The sequence below is a fragment of the Mesoplodon mirus genome (assembly GCF_964341445.2).
Source record: "Mesoplodon mirus genome assembly, chromosome: 10".
NCBI lineage: Eukaryota > Metazoa > Chordata > Mammalia > Artiodactyla > Ziphiidae > Mesoplodon > Mesoplodon mirus.
The window spans coordinates 105,195,022-105,208,372 of record NC_138986.1 but is presented as its reverse complement, the minus strand read 5'-3'; the positions used below and the strand labels follow the sequence as shown (position 1 = coordinate 105,208,372).

The 13,351-nt window shown below is 42.1% G+C and overlaps 1 protein-coding gene across 1 annotated transcript in view; it reads left to right on the top strand.

Moving 5' to 3' along the window:
- Window positions 1–13,034, top strand: part of LOC309811217 (protein FAM170A-like) — a gene marked incomplete at both ends in the record, with an annotated part of 227,397 nt that extends 214,363 nt beyond the window's left edge. Inside the window, one exon of the mRNA XM_082633805.1 lies at window positions 13,028–13,034. Coding sequence (XP_082489931.1) covers window positions 13,028–13,034 — 7 coding nt within the window. The remainder of the gene's footprint in view (window positions 1–13,027) is intronic.
- Between the last annotated feature and the right edge of the window lie 317 nt (window positions 13,035–13,351).

Genomic DNA, 13,351 nt, shown 5'->3' with positions numbered 1-13,351 from the left:
TGACTGCAACAATAATATTTAAATTGACATGGACAACTTTTTACAAAAGGTATAAAAAGACGTTAAGTTTCTTTTTAAACAGGAAGTACCCTTTTGACAATTATGCACAGAGGTAAAGAGAACTAATAAAAGCCAGGATTCTGCAACAACAGTAAAAAATAGTTTGACAGTCCATACCTAATTCAAATGAAAAAAAGACAGGAATCTGAATTGTAATTATATCATTATAAATATAGGAAAGTTTAAGAAATAAATGGGAGACTTCCCTGGTGGTGCAGTGGATAAGACTCCACATTCCCAATGCAGGGGGCCCGGGTTCGATCTAGTACAAAAGATGGCAATGATTCCACTCCCCAAAGCTTGGGAGAGAGATATCGTCACAACTTCTAACGACCTCCATTTTGACTCTACACTTGCTAGCTGTCTTCTGCTCAATTCAGGATTCTGAAAGGGGCCCTGACAGTTGACAATAATTAGTGGGGGAATAAAGTCATTGGACTAAGTAGGCCTTTGGTGAATCCAGCTCAGTTTTATCTGTTACATCCAGCAGGGTCAATTTCCTCGGCCTCAGTTTCCAGAAAAGACCCTCTCTTGAGCTTCTCGAATTTTCACGTGCATGTGAATTACTGCGGGATCTTGTTGGAACGCAGCCTCCTGGACCCCCTACGCAGAAATTATAAATCAGAAGGTCTCGAATGGGGCTCAAGGCTGGGCACTTCTATCCAAGTGATGCCAAGGCCGCTGGTTTGTGGACCACAATTTGAGTAGCCCTGCAGTGTAACATCAGTCCCACAAAGAACAGCCTCCACGACACAGAAACATACACGAAGAGTAACCAGACAAAAAGGCACGAAAACATTAACAACTGGTATCTTTACATCCTAAAGTTACAGATAATTAAAATTTTTCTTTATGTATATATCTGCATTTTTCCATAATGATTATGCTACTTCTATGATATACATATTATTTGAAATAAAATAAATGACCCAGTTGAGAAAACTATCTTAAAAACTCATAAAATAGCCTAAACCTTGCTCTCAAGGTCCCCACAATTAAGTCCCGACCTCCTTTCATGATATGATTCTAGCCAGTGCCCTATGCTCAAAGAGAATATACCAAAGGGATTAGCAAACTCAGCTGCTGGACTCAAACTGCCTGGGTCCCAACCCCAGCTCTGCCTCCTACCATCTGGGTGAGGATGGGCCAACAGGGTTGTGTTCCCTGCCCCCAGCTCCTCAGCCTTAAAGTAGAGAAAACAGCAGTACCAATTCACAGAGCCACCGCCTGATGGAAAAGTGTTCATTTGCATAAAGCTTTTAGAATGGAAATTAGTGACCAAGGCTCAGTTATCATCGTTACCCATGTCTCATACGTTCTACAATTTATAGGAATACCTTAAGGAGAAGAATGCCAAGTCCTACTCACGTGGGGCTCTGTTGCCTCTTCCTCCGTGTAGTGCTTTGTGAGAAGCCAGGGCTGGGGAAGGAAAGGAGACTGTGAAATACCAGGGCTGTGTTTCCATCCCCACTAATTCATACCGCACCCCCTTCCGCCCCCGTACCAGCTACAAGTCCTCTCCTCCCAAAACAGGCCAGGAGTCCAGGACAATTCAGCTTCCTGGGCTCACAGAATCCCGCTGCGAAATGGCTGCCTCCCGAATTAGCGTAGTATTAACACCAACAATGTATCAGGCAGTTGTAGACCTTTTACTTGTGCTATCTCGTTTCTTCTCACAACACTATATTAACAAGGCATTCCTTTTTCCCCCCTTTTACCGAACAGCAACGGAGGCACAGAGGAGTTAAGCAACTCACCCAGTGTGACGCCGTATGAAGCGGTAGGGCTAGCTCATAGGTGGGGGACGGGGTCAGGTTAGGGGTGAAGAAAACCGGGGAGACCCTCAAACCCCAGGAGGCACGACCTGAGCCCACCCCATCCCGGGTACGTTACCAAACGCAAAGAAGCTCCGCCCGCGGGACGTACATCACCACTCCAGGCCCTCAAACCTCCGCTTTTAGCCGCTCCTCCTCTTTCTCCCCAAATGAAAGGTCTGCAAAGGGGAAGCTTGAATGGGTCGTGAAGAGCGGACCTGAAACACCGTCCTCAGGCAAAACATGGCTGCTGCGTGTCCTCCTGGGGCGGAAGTGCCTGCGACTAACCCGGAACTCCTGGACCACATTTCCCAGAATTCCGCGGGTAAACCTTTACAGCGAGGCGTTACTGTAGCTGCAGTATATGGGACTACACGAGTTTACGAGCTCTGGACTACATGTCCCAGAATGCAAGGGTGGGTGCGGGGGTGCCTACCGGCACGAGCTCTGGACTACATGTTTTCACTCTGGTTTTCACTTTCCGGAATCCCTGAGAAGGTCTCAGGCCGTCTTGCCGTTCTACTGTGTAGGCCTCAGAAGAGTGTAGATTCTGTTCATTGAAAGGCGTACAAACTCAGTAGAATTTTGGACGTCTTCCAGAGGCTAAGCGACATAAAAGCATTACCAGCCACGAAGGCTTCCTGGTAAACCCCAAAGAGTTTCACCATTGGAATAAGGGGAGAAGGAAACTGGGCTTTCTTTGGCAGGGACTGAAGCCAAACGCCAAAACACCTCATTCCCTGAAATTGTGTAAAGGTGAACGTGTTTTGTTAGCATCTTACAACCCGTGCAGAAGCAAGAGAAAATCCTTTCTAGAGACAGACATCAACATCCTAGGTCTCAAGTTATTTCTGTAATTATAAAATCTGTGACATTGCTATTTGACCAAGTGAACTTTAAGGGGAAGGAAAAAGCATTACTTGACATACGGAGGGACACTTCACAGTCATAAAAGTTTCAAATTCTCAGAAACTAATAACTTCAGCTGATACTTTATAAAGCAAACATTGACAGAACCATGAAGAGAAACATTCAAATTCACAATTGGATCTGGAGATTTGAACACATACATAGAGGGAAATGTTGAGCCTTAAAAGCATATATTAAAGTAGAAAGGGGGGCTTCCCTGGTGGCGCAGTGGTTGAGAGTCCGCCTGCCGATGCAGGGGACACGGGCTCGTGCCCTGGTCCGGGAAGATCCCACATACCACGGAGCGGCTGGGCCCGTGAGCCATGGCCGCTGAGCCTGGGCGTCCGGAGCCTGTGCTCCGCAACGGGAGAGGCCACAACAGTGAGAGGCCCGCGTACAGCAAGGAAAACAAAAACAAAACAAAACAAAACAAAGTAGAAAGGAAGTTGAAAATTGATTCAGAAAACATCCATTTCAGGAAATTAATAAATGAATAATAAAACTGAAGAAGGCAGATGGAAAAATATAAGATCAGATGAATGAAATACAAAATAAAGTAGATCCCACACACACCCACAAAACAGAAATTAAAGAAACAAACAAAACAAACAAAAAAAGATCATCCATAGTATAAACAAAGATTTTTTCAAAAATGTGTTCCAAATTCTTTCAGGAAAATATCCTCCAAGAACTCTTCCTGACTTAAGCCAACATAGCACACAGGATTTCTTTCCACTACAAGTAAAGTGAAATCTTGGATATAGCATGATGAAATACGGTAACATGATTAAGTTTTATTTATTCACCTCCTGTTCCCTATGGCACCCTCCACTCCCTTCTCTACCCCGTAAGCTACCATTACCATTCTAATTTGTTTGATGTGTTTTCTTTTGGGTGTGTTCTTGTGCAAAATGTGCACTTGTGTATATTTTCAATTCATATAAATAATATTGTGTCATAAAATTCATTCTGGTGTTTATTTCCTTCATTCAGGAGTATATTTTTAAGATTCACCCATCCAGGCTTCCCTGGTGGCACAGTGGTTGAGAGTCTGCCTGCCGATGCAGGGGACGCGGGTTCACGCCCCAGTCTGGGAAAATCCCACATGCTGTGGAGCAGCTGGGCCCGTGAGCCATGGCTGCTGAGCCTGCAGGTCCGGAGCCTGTGCTCCGCAGCGGGAGAGGCCACAACAGCGAGAGGCCCACGTACCGCAGAGAAACAAACAAACAAAAAAAACATTCACCCATCTATCTAATTTGTTTCATAGAGTTCCATTTTCTGCACCCACATTTTACCTGTACTCTTCCAACTGCCATGCCAATGATAATAAAATAAACATCTTCTTACATTTGTTTATAGACGTATCTGAGAATTTCTTTGGAGTACATACCCGAGGGAAATTATTTCATAGCAAATATGTATACCTTAATAATATAGCCCGATTGACTTCCTGAACGGCTACACCAGTCCAGATTACCAAAGAGTTGCACGTCAGGTTTTTGTGCAACCACTTACCTTCATTTGGACGACTCATCACCATTTTGCTAGTGTATTAAATGTATAGTAGTATCTTGTTTTAGTTAAATTTCTCTGATTTCTAATAAGTTTGATCTTTTTTCAAATGCTTGGTAGCTTCATCTATAAGTGTCTACTTACAACTTTTGCCCCATTTTCTAATGTGGATGCTATCTTTTTCTTCCTCATTTCTATTACATATTCTGATTATTAATACCTTTTCAGTTTTACCAATTACAAGTATCCTTTCCTAATTGGGCACGTGTTTCTAAAATTTTTCTATTGTGTTCTTCATGGAATAGAAATCTTTAATTATAAGATAATCAACCAATAATTTCTTCATATCTGTGCTTCTGAAACTCCTCAGGTGAAAAAATATATTTCTACCTTTTAAAAATTAACTTTCTAGACTTATCTTTCACATGTAGGTCCTTTAAATATTTTGGAGTCTATTTATGTACATTTTATTACATGGGATCCACTTTTATTTTTCTCCAAGAGAAATTCTTAAAAATAGTGATATTCATGGCTTGAAGATTCAATATTACAAAGATATCAGTAATCCTCAAAATGATCTATAGGCTCAATCAAACCCCAATAAAAACATCAGCATTTTTTCCCTTGGAAATTGATGAGATGTTTACAAATATTATGTGGGAAAGCAAAGAGCTACAAGAAGAGCTGGGGGTTTCCCTGGTGGGGCAGTGGTTGAGAATCTGCCTGCTAATGCAGGGGACACGGGTTTGAGCCTTGGTCTGGGAAGATCCCACATGCCACGGAGCAACTAGGCCCGTGAGCCACGTACTGAGCCTGCGCGTGTGGAGCCTGTGCTCCCCAACAAGAAGCCGTGATAGTGAGGCCCACGCACCACGATGAAGAGTGGCCCCCACGATGAAGAGTGGCCCCCGCTTGCCACAACTAAAGAAAGCCCTCGCACAGAAACGAAGACCCAACACAGCAAAAATAAGTAAAGAAACTCCTACCCCCAACATCTAAAAAAACATAAAAATAAAAAATAAAAGAAGAGCTGGGACAATCTGAAAGAAGAATGAAAAGAAAGATATGAGTCACATTAAATCTTACTATAAATCTACAATATAAGATAGTCTGGTGTTTGCTCAAGGATAGACAAGATAATAGACATCAAAATCCATGTTGAAACAGACATTATAACAACGTGTAAAAAGAAAACACTGCAGGGAGCTCCCTGGTGGTCTAGTGGTAAGGATTTGGCGCTTTCACTGTGGTGACCCTGGTTCAATCCCTGGTCAGGGAACTGAGATCCTGCAAGCCACGCAGCACGGCCAAAAGAAACAAGAAAGAAAAGAAAACACTGCAGCAGAGAGGGGAAAGAACTCTTGCTAATACAGTTGATCCTTGAACTAGGGTTCAAGGGGGTTAGGGGTGCCAACCCTCTGCTAAGTTGAAAATCCAAGTATAACTTATAGCCAGTCCTCTGTACGTACATGGTTCCTCCATAATCGGCAATTCTGCATCTGAGGATTGAACCAACCTTGGATCGTGTAGTAGTGCAGTATTTACTATTAAAAAAAATCCTCGTATAAGTGCACTTGTGTAGTTTAAACCCATGTTGTCCAAGGGTCAACTCTTGGTTCTCAGTCAGCTGGATATCCATATGGGAAAAATATTAATCATTACTGCATAGGATATAAAAATATAAATTCCAGAAGATCTGCAGACTTAAATTTGAAAAGTAAACAATGATGCTTTAGGAAAGAAACGTAAGATAACAGCCTTTTTGCCTTGGAGTAGGAAGAATTTCTTAAGACCAAAAAAATCACCAACTGTGAAAGAAAAAATTGAAAAATTGGACTATTTCAAAGTTAAGAAACACCGTAAACCCAAACGCAGCACTCTTGGGCCAAAAGTGAGAGAGATTTTAAAAACATCTATGGAATAAAAGACTCAGATGCATCCCTCATGCCCATGCATTCTTCAAGGGTCAACTGTATCTACCAAAGTTGAACATATACCCTATAACCCTTTGGTTCCACCCATAGAAATATCCCTCAAACAAGTGCACAAGGCACATTCTAGATTGCTCACATCACCACTAACTGTGATAGCCAAGAATGGGGAAGTACCCAATACCCACCAATAATGGGATTAATAAATAGATTTTGATATGTTTACACACTGCAATAATATCCACCAATGAAAATGAATCAACGGTATCCACTCCCATCAATATGGATAAATGTCATGGATATACTGTGGAGCAAATGAAGCCAACACAAAATAGCACCTATTACATGACTCCATTTATATCAAGTACAAAATAGGCTAAGTGAATCTACACCATTACAAACTAGTGGCTACCATATGGAAAGGAAGGTTACTAGAAAGAGCCAAAAAGGGATGCTTCTAGGGTTTGGGGTTTGTCCTGGTCCTCCAAGAACTAGACGGCAAAGTGCTGAGAAAGACTTTAATGAACAAATATTTCATTAGGGGAAACATCGGAGAGAAAATGGCAGGGAGCTCTGGAAGGCTGGCAGAACTATCAGCGCATAGTGCAAGTCTGACCCTGAGTGAAGATTTGGAAGAAAGATTTGGTAAATCATCCGAGACTGCCTTGTCATCTACGTAAAATCCTTCAAGGCTGTCAGAGTCCTTGAAAACAGGTCACTGGACAGAGGAATGCTGGTCTCCAAGAAATGGCCTGCCTTAGGATCCCTGCTGTGCTGACTAGGAGCAATCAGGGGCAAGGCCGGCCTCCAGGCAAACGTGGTGATGGATTTAAGAGCAGCAGCTGGGACCTTTGGCCAGTTATGCTCCCTGTGGTCATAACTGTGAAACAGGAGACTCTCAACGTGGATGCTTCCTTGTGATAAGATCGGGTTGTTTATTTCTGTCAGAAATAATCCTGAAGCAACGTTGCGTCCTTCTCAGTATATCCTACCCCAGAGATCTAAAACGTTCGTTTGTTCTGTTATTGATAATGTTCACCTCTTGGCTAAGGTAGTGTTCACCAAATTTATACCTACTGTATTTCTTGTTGTGATCAATACTTTGTGGAGAGATATTTTGGGTTTTGTAGCATCCTGCTCCTTGTAAACTTTCAACCAGTAGTTTTATAATTCATTGATTACTCTTGCCAGAACCTATCATTACTATGATGGTTGTAAATAATGATTTTTACATTACGTCATTCCTTCTATATATTTATGGTTTGGCATTCTATTATGAGAGCCCTTCCTTCCCTCCCTTCCTCTTTTTTTATTCATATTCTGTATGATAATTATTTATTTTAGGGTCAAATTGCTCAGATTTACCCAGTGTGAGTCTCTTCAAGCTGGATCTTTTTACACGTCCCACCACTCTTTCCTACTTTCTGGCACAGTAAATTTTCTCCAGGATCATTCTACACTTTCCTTGCTCCAGCCCTGAAATAGAAACGTGGATATACATGCTTATATACATCACATACACATGTGTGTGTTTGTATATCCTCACACTTCCATATCTACTTCTGTAAATACCTAGCACGTGCACTCACTCCCTCTCTCTCTCTACAGATGGGTGGACGGATGGATGGATGGGTAGACAGATCTGTATAAATAACTTATGGTCAGACTTCCATATCCGTGGTTCCTCTGTATCTGCAATTCTGCAACCATGGGTTCAACCAACCACAGATCATGTAGTACTGTAGCAATTACTATTAAAAAAAAAACCCTGCATATAAGTGGACCTGCCCAGTTCAAACCCATATTGTTCAAGGGTCAACTGTAACTTGCTAAATAAAGCCCTTTAACCAACTATATTAAAAATACCACCATTGGTCTGCGTATGGAATGCCATCCAAACCTGCTTTGTCCTTACTGGTTCCACATCCAGAGGGTCCTCTGCTATTAGGCTCAGTTCTCTCCTCATGTGCATCTTTTCAACAAGAGAAACTTTTTTTTTTTAACCTCCACAATGTAGGTATATCCACTTTTGTTTCTAGCTCCAGGATTTTCCCTCTCCCTATTATGGATCTGTAGTTAAAGCACAGCATAAATAATAAAGCTTCAACTGTTGAAACTCATGAATTTTTCTGTGTATGCAAAATAATCTGAGAACTGTTTTGTTTTTGAAATTGGCTTCCAGAGTTCATACCATAATTTTGATCTTATATGCCTTATGACAATATAGAACAATCATATGAGGTCTTAACTGCAAGGGATAATTATTTAATACTTTTTCAAATTCTATTAAAATAATTTCCTGCTTTGGCAATACCCACTATTCAATGAAAAAAATATAACATGAAGTTATAAAATGGAAAAATATCACAAAATGCTCCTTGCCTAGGAAAACCACTCTGGAAGAGTATCCCTTTACACATGATCTTATGCATGTACACATACATGTGTGCACATGCACACATACACAAACACTAACAAAGATTTATGGTTGATTATACTATGAAGGCTACAATCTGTGACCTCTCAAAGCCCATATTGTGTATCTCCTGCGATTATGATATGTCATAAATTTTTAAAATAAATTTTTATTTAATTTATTTATTTTTGGCTGCATTGGGTCTTCGTTGCTGCGTGCGGGCTTTCTCTAGTTGCAGTGAGTGTGGGCTACTCTTCGTTGCGGTGCGCGGGCTTCTCATTGCAGTGGCTTCTCTTGTTGCAGAGCACAGGCTCTAAGCACGTAGGCTTCAGTTGTTGTGGCACACAGCCTCAGTAGTTGTGGCACACGGGCTTAGTTGCTCCACAGCATGTGGGATCTTCCTGGACCAGGGCTCGAACCCGTGTCCCCTGCATTGGCAGGCGAATTCTTAGCCACTGTACCACCAGGGAAGTCCCTGTCATCATTTTCCCGGCTTCAGATTAATATAGGAATCTATCAAAACTCAATTTCTTACAGCTGTACACTAATTTCCATTAAAAAATTTAGTGACATCATTGATGTGGTGTTCATCTTTTTGGTATTTTAATCTCATAATCAATAACTTCCAATTCTATGATTTCTAAATCAAAGAGATCTAATATATTCTGATATATATACTCCTTTCCTGAAACCATGCTTTACTGCAACCAATAGGGAAAAGCACATAAATGTCAGTCTTGTCTCAATAATACACTGGATAATTTTATCAAATTCCTACAAGTTTTCTGGGTATTTGCCTCATGGATGTGGGGGAAGAATATGGCATAGCCCCTACCTGAGAAGTTTAGAAGAAATGCTACAATAATTAGAAGGCAAACATTTCAAAGTCTGGATGAAAATGCAGAGAAATAGAAATCAGTAAGTTCAAGGTCAACTAAAATTTTTTTTTCTAGGTACAAACAATTTTTGTGACACTTTCAAAGTGTTACAGTAAACCCTGCCTTAATACTGACAAACAAAAAATCAATTGTATACCATGCAGTTACTGTTGTTGCAAAGTTAATCATGTTTTTTCACTCTGTACCATCAGAAAAAAAAATCACAAGGTAGTTCAATTTCTACTGAACACAGTCCTTGGAAAACTAGACGGGGTCTCAAATAACCACCCAACTTGAGAACAGAGGCTGCGGGAGGCAAGGAGCCAGTTGCGATAGGCTAATAGCATATTAATATTGAAGACTGGGGGGCTTCCCTTCCCTGGTGGCGTAGTGGTTAAGAATCTGCCTGCCAATGCAGGGGACACGGGTTTGAGCCCTGGTCCAGGAAGATCCCACATGCTGCACAGCAGCTCAGCCGCGTGCCACAACTACTGAAGCCTGCACACCTAGAGCCCGTGCTCCACAAAGAGAAGCCACTGCAATGAGAAGCCCATACGCTGCAATGAAAAGTAGCCCCCACTCACTGCAACTAGAGAAAGCCTGCGTGCAGCAATAAAGACCCAAGGCAGCCAAAAATAAATTAAAAAAATATATATTGCAGATTGCTTTTCTGCAGTGGTTTTCAGTATTTCAACAAAGTTCATGTCCTGAATTAATTTTATTTTGCAGGTTTCCCCATCTGGATACAACTTTCATATATTATACATTTCCCCCTTTTGGTTTATTTAAAACACAAGTACTGAGCACACCTAAAATCACTAGTCAATGATAAGGTTGTGTAGATTCAGCAGCCAAGTCCCTGCCCTCATGGAGCGCACATTCTCATGGACATCAATTTTGACTAGCTCATCCTTACACTTTTGTTAAAGCCCAGACCAAACTCTTTTCCTTTCTAAGTGCTATCTCCTAAGTGACATCTGATAAATGTCAAAGTTCTGAATGCAGCCCTTACTGCACCACTCAGAAGGGATCTCTGCTGTGTGCTCTGCTGAACACTAGGATCTGTTTAGCTACTGCTTCAACACCAACTAATTTAAAATACTTTCTCTCCTATGAGACCTGACGCTTGCAAGAATTCACGTTGCACGTGAGTTTTTTGAAAACAACATTTTGTAGAACTTCTATCCTCTGACAGTTCCTTGATGTTCTTACCACTCTCGCTGCTTTCATAAAATGTATCCCCAGTATGCATTTTGTGATGACTTATAAGATTGGAGCGCCAACTGAAGCTTTTACCACACGTCTCACACTGGTAAGGTTTCTCCCCTGTATAAACTCGCCTGTAATACTGAAGCTGTGAACACCGACTAAAGACTTTACCACACACATCACATCTGTACGGCTTCTCTCCAGTGTGGATGCTCTGATGAAGCTGAAGACTTGAGGCCTGACTGAAGTGCTTACCATGCTCCCCACACTTATATGGTTTCTCTCCTGTGGGGACATTCCGATGCATGTCGAGGTTCAGGCTCCACATGAAGCCCTTCCCAGTGTCTTGGGCAAGTCACTTGGCCTCTGTATTTATTTGTATTTATCTACACTTATCTGTCACTTGGGGGTTATAATTGTACCTGGTCCATGGGTACGTTGTACAAAACATCTGTAAAGTAGTTACAAGAAACTGACACAGAGTAAGCACTCCACAGACATTGGCTATTAGCTATTGGAAATCTTTCTCCATGAAACAGATGACTTTATCAGTGGATGACTCGGTGGGAGACAGTGAATCACAGAACCACAGCATGTTGAAAGTGACCTAGTTCACACTCTTATGTGAAAAAAAGAAAAGTGTGCATGGGTAGAAAATGTCTGAAAGTTTACAAAACAAATAGTTCATCATGTTAACTTTGAGGATTAGAATAAATCAGGAAAGGAGGAAAGAAAAACTTGAGTGTAATTCAATTTCTCTATCATTTGTGTTTCTACACTGAGACTCTGAATACACTGGAAGTGCAATTTTTTTTAATGTGGCGGGATAAAGGTTTTCAAGTTCTCCTGATACATCCATATTATTATTTCAGAATTGCTGGCATTTCTTGCCATCTTCGGATCTACACCCATGTGAGTCAGTGGGCCATTCTGGACGGAGGAGATAATAGAGCAGAAGAGAAGAGAGAGGAAAGGAGAGAAAAGATTTTCTCTTTTCTCTTCAAAGAGGAAAAGTCTTTGGAATGGGAACAACTCACAACCAAACTTTGGGGAAAGGATGTGATGGAAAACGAGACAAACATCCTACCCCTGTGATGAGAAGGATTCCCTAGGCTGGATGGAGGGAGGTCACAGGTGGCTGGCGAGGAAACCAACTAGCGAGAAACACACACAAGGGCAGAGTAAACAACCTGAGGCCACTCAGCCTGACTCCATGCAAACATATGTCCAGCAGACAGCCCTTCACCTGTGGCTCCCCAGCAAGACAGGTACCTCGGGGGTGCCAACTCATTCTGAGCCCATTATGCCTGGCCATTCATAAACCGCTGTCTAACGTGTGAGGAATAAACTCTCAATGTGTATGAGGAAATTGGGGAAGGAGATTGAAAAGTTACTTAAACGAAAAAAAAGAAGTTCAGGAAGGCAGGATGGTAGAGAGACAAGAAAAAGACCTTAAAAGATAGAAAGGATTTGCCAAAGAAGAGAAAGAAAAAGAAATGAATCCGAATGGGTTAACCTGCAGCTAGGAAGTTAAGGAAGATAATTGATGGGTGAAGACTATGGAATAAAGCGAAAAAAATTTATCCGAAATTGCTGAGAATATGGTAAGCAGCATGATTATCAAATTATGAATTGGCTGCAATGGCATTCTAGGGGAGCACTAGGAAGGGGAAGCAAATGTTCCTGAGATGACAGTAGCAGGTGGAAAGTTGTTTCAGGGGAAGATCAGTCTTGCAGAGGGTGTATCAGAGGAGGGCAAGTGTGAGCAAGCAAGGAAATACTAAGTGTATACGGTTCCTTCACTGAGTGCACCCAGCCCCGTGGTCAGCCTTGAGAACAAGCAGGACTTCAGGTACTGGAGCTAAATTTCAGTCATCAAGACTTGAGAAGACACCCTTAACTCAGGTCTTCTCTTCAAACTCCATCGTTCCTTCTTGACCTTCATTTGGCCTCTTCCCTTACCCTCAAGCTGTGGACTGAGGCCACAGAGCAAGATGGATCACTAGTGTCCTCCATCCCCGAGAGACTGTGGTTCACATCAGTGGAGTACCAAAGGCAATAACCACGTAACAGACACAAGAGTGTATGAAGAAGAAGAGATTCTGATAAGGCTTTCTGTGACAGTGTGGGCCAAGTCGGATCTATATGGCTGGTATCACCTGAATTATGAGCAGCCTTAGGGGAGAAGTCCTCAGAAGGCAGAGCCTGGCTCTCTAGAGGCTCTGTGTCCTCAGAGCCCACTCCAAGACCTCAGTTACAGCTTCGCCCCCCAATCTCTCTCGCTCTGCCTACTCACAGTTTTTGAAGTCTTCTTTCCTCCACGTTTCCCTTGAGACGTGGAGGAGGAAGATGATCTTCAGGCCAGCTCAGACTCCCCTGGGATCCCAGCAGGATGCCTATCATTAACCTCCCACCTTCTAAGAAGCTCCTAACATCTACACATTTGGGGGAGTTTTCATTTCAGCTGTGCTTCAAATTGCTGGCTGGAGATGGCATGTTGGAAGGTGGCTAAAGGCAAGGAGCAATCCTTCGGGCAGCCTGGCCCTTCTCGACTGTCAGACATCTTCAGGGATATTCTAGGAAACGTTGTTTGTTCTAGAGAAGGGAGGGAAACAATCCAGT